Consider the following 7,500-nt stretch of genomic DNA (forward strand, 5'->3'; position numbering starts at 1 on the left):
ATAATGAACAATGTCTTCGTGATTTCTATTTTTTCTCTTCATCACCTATATATTGTGTAGATACCACGTGGCACGCTCCTTGCGGGCACGCATTGTACTGACCACGTTGCCGCGACCTGGTGCGCATACCTACCTTGTGCACGTGACCCAAGTTTGATACAATGTGCGTCCCCAGTCATCTAGCCAGGTGGTATCTACAACCGAAAGCCTAATACCTATCGATTTCTTGCGATCACTAACAATGGAAAAGAATGTAATTCCTGAAAGTTCTTGTGCGTCCAAGGGCAAGTGCGTAATATGCACGCCACCCTGCTGCACATACTTGTCATTCTTGAAACTAAAATCGATGGAGTTGATGGCTGGGTGGCTTGAAGCTCCTGCAGGCTAAGTTGACACACCCTTTTTGCAACCCACAAAAGCCTTTTTTTCTTTTTTCTTTTCTTTTTATCTAGAGCATTGAGGTTGTCTGGCAACGCATTTTCAGGAATTTATGGTTCTAGATTTAATCAGTAAAATAGGTTTTACAGACACATTTTCAGAAACCTTGAACCTCCAATGATTAAACACTGATTGCTTATTGTCAAAATGTTCCTGAAATCACGGTGGATATCGACACAATGCTTTGGTAAGATTTGAAAAAAAGAAAGAAGTTCTCTTGTGGGAACACCGGGCTGTGACACACAAAACACAGTCACCCTTCTGCGGTTGTGGGATTTGACCAGTGCACAGAATTACAAAGATTTATTACTTTCTTTTCCTGCCTCACGTGTGAGAAGACAGTGTGTCATGTACCTTCACACATTATTCCTTGTACACGGTTTTTGTTACTATTTCCGCACGTTTTATGCCAGAGATGAAGTACTTGTCATAGATCTTCTAGACAGCTCGTTTTCCCAAATGCAGTCCCATGAATAAATACGGATATAATTATTTTTATGATGAACACAAAAACAAGCATACCTGAAACTAAAAATAATCAGAATATTTTTATCTTATCAAACGATATAGAAATCAGAGTTAATCCATAACATGAATTAGAATTGCTTTCCATATTTTCTATGCATTAGTCTTAGAGGAATGTATGTAGTAGGTACAATAATCCTCACCTGGCTGTATTTATGCGTTATTTACAAAAAAAAAATTATAATACGCAAGTAAACACACACACGCTTATATATGCAGCCTCAAACGCAGTCCCATGTATGATTAAGGATATAATTATTTCTATGATGAACACAAAAACAAGCACACCTTAAACTAAAATAATCATTGTCAGAATATTTTTTTCAAAGGATATAGCAGAGTTGATCCATAACATAAATTTTCTAGAAAGGCTCCCCACATTTTCTATGTATTAATCACACACACACACCCACACACACACACACACACACACACACACACACACACACACACACACACACACACACACACACACACATATATATATATATATATATATATATATAATATATATATATATATATATATATATATATATACATAATCGCAATAAAAACACTACGAGCGTGTGTTCACAAATGCGTAAGTAACAATTAGGAAAAGTAAACTAACGAAGCAGAGCGCTTTCGTATAATTACATGTTCAGTGCAGATACAAAGAAGGAATTATAATTCCTTCTTTGTATATGCACTGAAGATGTAATTATACGAAAACGCTCTGCTTCGTTAGTTTACTTTTCCTAGTGGTTACTTACGCATATATATATACATACATACATGCATACATTCACACATACATACACACATACATAAATACATACATACATATATACGTACATACATAAATACAGCTATAGATACACATAATTATGCAAATATTCATATATACATACATACATACATACATACATACATTCACACATACATACACACATAAATAAATACCTACATACATACGTACATACCTAAATACATCTATAAATACACAGAATTATACAAATATCTATACATACATACATACATACATACATACATACATACATACATACATACATACATACAATAACGCACACACACATATGCAAGTATCATGAGAGAGTATGGTAATCAATAGTTTTTAAGCATATTCTATCCTCAGGCATGAGGTTCATTTATTGTTTGATACAAATTTCTAGAAACACTAAGTAAAGTAGATTTCCGGGAAAAAATAATATGTAATGATCTAAGATTTATTAGATTTAGATTAATTTAGATTCCTCAGATTCAACAAGAACCAAATACCATAAGGAACAATTGTTTTTATATTTTCATCAACAAACTTTTCACCGATAGTCAGTAGTTTACCCTGTGAAATAGTAAGTAAATTAATGGAAATAGATAAATAGATAAGAAATATTTCATCTCTGTTTTCAACAAAGGGGATTTATTTTCGGTAATGCAATAAATTATCATATCTATTTCGAAATTTTTAACTTCCACTTTATCATTCTTTATCGTTTTAAAAACCTTTTGTATGGTTTTCATTTTATCCCTTCATATTCATTTGTTCATTGAGTTTCTTTATCTACTACTTCTTATCTTAATGTAATTTCCTCCCTTCATTTTTATCTTCATTTTGATCTTTAACATAATATGTTTATATAATTTTCGTTCTCCTATCTTAAATTTTGTCCATTTTTTTCCTCTTTCAGACACATTCATGATTCGCCCATTATTCCTTCTTTTTATCTTTATGTCTATCTTTTTATTTTCATTTTTATCTTTATTCATTTCGCCTCACCACACTCCCCCTCTCTCTTGTTTACATTTTTGTTTTCCTTAATTCAAACTTCTCTTCCTTTTCTCTGCCCTCCATCACTGACCAATTTGATTTTTGGCTCTTCTTTCTCTCGATTTTTTTTTTTTTATTTTTTTTTTTTTTAGATTCTTCCCGAACCATCTTGTGTTTTTTCTTGATTATCAATCACATCGTTTTTGTCATGTCATAAGTTTTGTGTACTGGGCTCCCTCCAACTCCGGCTCTTTCCTTCTCTCCCCTCTCTAGCCCTCTCTCTCTTTCTCTCTAGCCCTCACCCTTTCTCTCTAGACCTCTCTCTCTCTCTCTCTCTAGTCCTCTCTCTCATTTTCTACCCCCCCTCTCTCTCTCTCTCTCTCTCTCTCTCTCTCTCTCTCTCTCTCTCTCTCTCTCTCTCTCTCTCTCTCTCTCTCTCTCTCTCTCTCTCTCTCTCTCTCTCTCTCTCTCTCTCTCTCTCTCTTTCTCTCTTATACTCACTCACTCACTCACTCACTCACTCTCTCTCTCTCTCTCTCTCTCTCTCTCTCTCTCTCTTCCCTTTCCCTCTTCACTTTCCCTCTTCCCTTTCCCTCCTACGTTTCCCTCCCCCTTCCCTTTTCCCCTTTCCCTTTTCCCCTTCCCTCTTCCATTTCCCTTTTCCCTTTCCCTCTTCCATTTCCCTTTTCCCTTTCTCTCTTCCCTTTCCATCTTCCCTTTCCCTGCTCCCTTTCCCTTTTCCCTTTCCTTCTTCCCTTTCTCTCTTCCCTTTCCCTCTTCAATTTCTCTCTTTCCTTTCTCTATTCCTTTCCCCTATTACCTTTCCCTCTTCCTTTCCCCTCTTCCCTTTCACTCTTCCCTTCCCCTTTTCCTTTTCCCCTTTCCCTCTTCCCTTTCCCTCTTTTCCTTCACTCATCTGTTTCTCTCTTCCCTTTCTCTATTCCGTTTCCCTCTTCCCTTTCCCTCTTTCATTTCCATCTTCACTTTCCCTCTTTTATTTCCCTCTTTCATTTCACTTTTTCATTTCCCTTTTTCATTTCCCTCTTTCATTTCCCTCTTCTCTTTCCCTTTTCCATTTCCCTCTTCCCTTCCCTCTCCTTTTTCCCGCTTCTCTTCCCCCTCTTCATTTTCCTACTTCCATTTTCCTCTTCCATTTCCCTCTTCCCTATCCCTTACCGCCTTACCTTTCCTACTTAGCTTCCTTCCTTACCTTCCTTCCTTACCTCCCTTCCCTATTCCCTTTTCTTCTTCCATTTCCCTCTTCCCTATCCCTTACCAACTGCCTTACCTTTCCTACTTAGCTTCCTTCCTTACCTTCCTTCCTTACCTCCCTTCCCTCTTTACCTTCCTTCCTTAACTTCCTTCCTTACCTTCTTTGCCTTCCTTCCTTCCTTGCCTACCTTCTTTACCTTCCTTCTTTGTCTTCCTTCATTGTCTTTTTTCTTACCTTTCTTCCTTGCCTTCCTTTCTTACCTTTCTTCCTAACCTTTCTTCCTTAGCTTCCTTCTTTGCTTTCTTTCCTTATCTTTCTTCCTTAGCCTCCTTCCTTACCTTCCTTCCTTACCTTTCTTTCTTACTTTCCTTTCTTACTCTCTTTCCTTATCTTTCTTCCTTTGCATCATTCCTTACCTTCCTTCCTTACCTTCCTTTCTTACTTCCCTTTCTTACTCTCTTTCCCTCTCTTCTCCTTTTACGTATCCCTAACTCTCTCCACCCAACTTCCCTTCCCTTCTCTCCTCCTGCCCTTCTTCTATCCCTCATCTTTCTCCTATTCCTTCTCCTCCACCTGTTTCTGCATCTCCTCTTCTACTTCCTCCTTCTTCTATTCAGCCGCCTCCTCCTCCTGTTTCCAGTCTTCCTATTCCTTATCTTTCTCCACCTGTTTCTGCCTCTCCTCTTCCACTTCCTCCTTCTTCTATTCAGCCTCCTCCTCCTCCTCCTGTTTCCAGTCTTCCTATTCCTTATCTTTCTCCTCATTCTTCTCCCTCCTATCCCTCCTATTCTTCCTCCTTCTCCTCTCCATCCTTCTCCTCCTACTCTTTCTTCCTCTCCTTTTCCACTTCCTCCTTCTTCTATTTAGCCTCCTCCTCCTGTTTCCAATCATCCTATTCCTCATCTTCCTACTCCTTCATCTCCTTCCTACCCCTTCCTATTCTTCCTCCTTCTCCTCTCCATCCTCCTTTTCCTCCTCCATCCTCCTCCTGACCCCTTAAGAGCCTTTGGATCTTCTTCTCTACCATGTTCTTACCTTTCTTTCCCTCCTTTCCTTTCTCCCTTGCGACTGTAAACAGATTAACACTTGTGTCCCTTTCCTTTCATTTTTCTTCTCATATCATTCTTACCGTTTCATTTTTCTCGGAAATGTTCTTTTCATCTTCCCCTTCCTACTCTGCTTTCATTAGCCTTTTCCTGTCCACTGTCTCCTACCTAACCCAATTTACATTCCCCCCCTTTCTTTTTTCTTCTTCTTCTTCTTCTTCTTTTTCTTCTTCTTCTTCTTCTTCTTCTTTTTCTTCTTCTTCTGTCTTTTCTTCTTCTTCTTCTTCTTCTTCTTCTTCTTCTTCTTCCGTCTCCGTCTTCTTCTTTTTCTTCTTCTTCCGTCTACGTCTTCTGTCTCTTCTTCTTCTTATTCCGTCTTCTGTCTCTTCTTCTTCTCCTTCTGTCTCCATCCTCTGTCTCTTCTTCTTCTTCTTCTTCTTCTTCTTCTTCTGTCTCCATATTTTGTCTCTTCTTCTTCTTCTTCTTCTTCTTCTTCTTCTTCTTCTTTTTCTTCTTCTTCCGTCTCCGTCTTCTGTCTCTTCTTCTTCTTATTCCGTCTCCGTCTCTTCTTCTTCTCCTTCTGTCTCCATCTTCTGTCTCTTCTTCTTCTTCTTCTTCTTCTTCTTCTTCTTCTTCTGTCTCCGTCTTCTGTCTCCGTCTTCTGTCTCCGTCTTCTGTCTCTTCTTCTTCTTCCGTGTCCGTCTTTTGTCTCTTCTTCTTCTTCCGTCTCCGTCTTCTGTCATTTCTTCGTCTTCTTCTTCCTCTTCTTCTTCTTCTTCCGCCTCCGTCTTCTGTCTCTTCTTCTTCTTCCGTCTCCGTCTTCTGTCTCTTCTTCTTCTTCCGTCTCCGTCTTTTGTCTCTTCTTCTCCTTCTTCCCTCTCCGTCTTCTGTCTCTTCTTCTTCTTCTCCTACTTCCGTCTCCATCTTCTGTCTCTTCTTCTTCTTCTTCTTCTTCTTCTTCCGTCTCCGTCTTTTGTCTCCTCCCCGCCCCTCCCCTCCACTTTTTCTCTTCTCTCTCTCCGGCAATATTTCTCACACGTGCACCTCTTCTTGTATCGAATTTATGTGTCTCAGAAGCACCCAGTGTCTTCCTCTCCCGCCTCACCATTGCTCCTCCCACACCTCAGAGCTTCTTCGCCCCAAAGTTTTCCGCATCGTCTTTCTTTTCCTCTTCCCGAGTGTCGTGTGTATTACTCAAGATGGGAATTTTATTTATCCAAGAAGCCAAAGGTTACGAAAACAAATTAAACATATAATGTACTCCCCGAAGTATTAGCGTGTGTGTGTCTCTCTCTCAGTGTTCCTTTGTATATCGTTCACAATCATGTGTTGAATGATTTTCATATATGTATTTAAGCAGAATATTTTCTGAATATAGTTTCCCAATTCATCATGTCACGCGCATTTTTTTTAATTTAATTTATTTTTTCATATTTTTATCTTATTTATTTATTTATTTATTTACTTATTTATTTATTTTCAAGTGATATTTCATACCTTTATTTATTAGTATCTTTGGAATGTATACCACTACCACTGATGCAACACTAGCCCCTCATGTTTCTTTGCTTTATCTTTGTAATTTTGTCTTTGTTTTGTTTTTGTTTTTCATCATCTACCCCTCACCCTTCATTTGTCCTTTTGTCCTTCTCCCTCTTTCACTTCCTTCTCCTCTTCTTCTCAATCTTCCTCTTCCATCTTCTCCATATGTCACCTTTATTCACGCCTCTCATGATACAACACATCAGCCTCTTCTGTTGTTTTCTTTCTCTCCAGACGATCCCTTCAGACACTATACCCACGCGCGTATCACCTTTGTCATCAATACCTCGAAGAAACGGATTATTTTTAATAACGTTCCATCCCGAAAGGATTAGATTTATATATATATATATATATATATTTTTTTTTCCCTCACGGACACAGCCTCACGAGATTTTCCCATACCGTGAGACCTGAGCGTCTTTTCGCGAAATTAAAATAATACGAGCACTCACGGAATAACATGTGAGACTGTAGCCGCTTCTCCACGGCACTCCACCTTAATTCCATGTACTGTATAACACCCCACTCCTCACTCCTTTATCTCCCCCTCCCGATGCACCATCACTCCCACTCACCACTCATCACTGATTGGTTGTTACGCCACTTGACACCTCATCACAACAGGTTCTGCAATCAAGGAACCTCCTGAGGTCAAATAAGGTCTTGGGATGCTTCAAGCTGGACGTGGCCACCGTCTGGTCCCAGCCTGGTAAGTGACAATAAGTGTGTGTGTGTTTGTATTTGTTTGTTTATGTGTGTGTGTGTGTGTGTGTGTGTGTGTGTGTGTGTGTGTGTGTGTGTGTGTGTGTGTGTGTGTGTGTGTGTGTGTGTGTGTGTGTGTGTGTGAGAGAGAGAGAGTGTGCGAGTGAGTGTGTGAGTAAGTGACTGAGTGTGTGTATGTGTGTAAGTGTGTGTGAGTGTATGAGTATGTGAGTGAATGAATGAGTTTGCGTGTATGTGTAT

General features: G+C 39.2%; 1 protein-coding gene across 2 annotated transcripts in view; it reads left to right on the forward strand.

Annotated features, from left to right (window-relative positions):
- LOC143040696 (otoferlin-like) overlaps nucleotides 1–7,500 on the forward strand; it is a 373,948-nt gene that overhangs the window by 182,565 nt on the left and 183,883 nt on the right. For both annotated transcript variants that reach the window (XM_076212016.1, XM_076212017.1), the window contains exon 6: nucleotides 7,162–7,246. In XM_076212016.1, coding sequence (XP_076068131.1) covers nucleotides 7,162–7,246 — 85 coding nt within the window. The remainder of the gene's footprint in view (nucleotides 1–7,161; nucleotides 7,247–7,500) is intronic.

The sequence above is a fragment of the Oratosquilla oratoria genome, chromosome 29 (genome assembly GCF_046742065.1).
Source record: "Oratosquilla oratoria isolate Oo_2021 chromosome 29, ASM4674206v1, whole genome shotgun sequence".
NCBI classification, from domain to species: Eukaryota; Metazoa; Arthropoda; class Malacostraca; order Stomatopoda; family Squillidae; genus Oratosquilla; species Oratosquilla oratoria.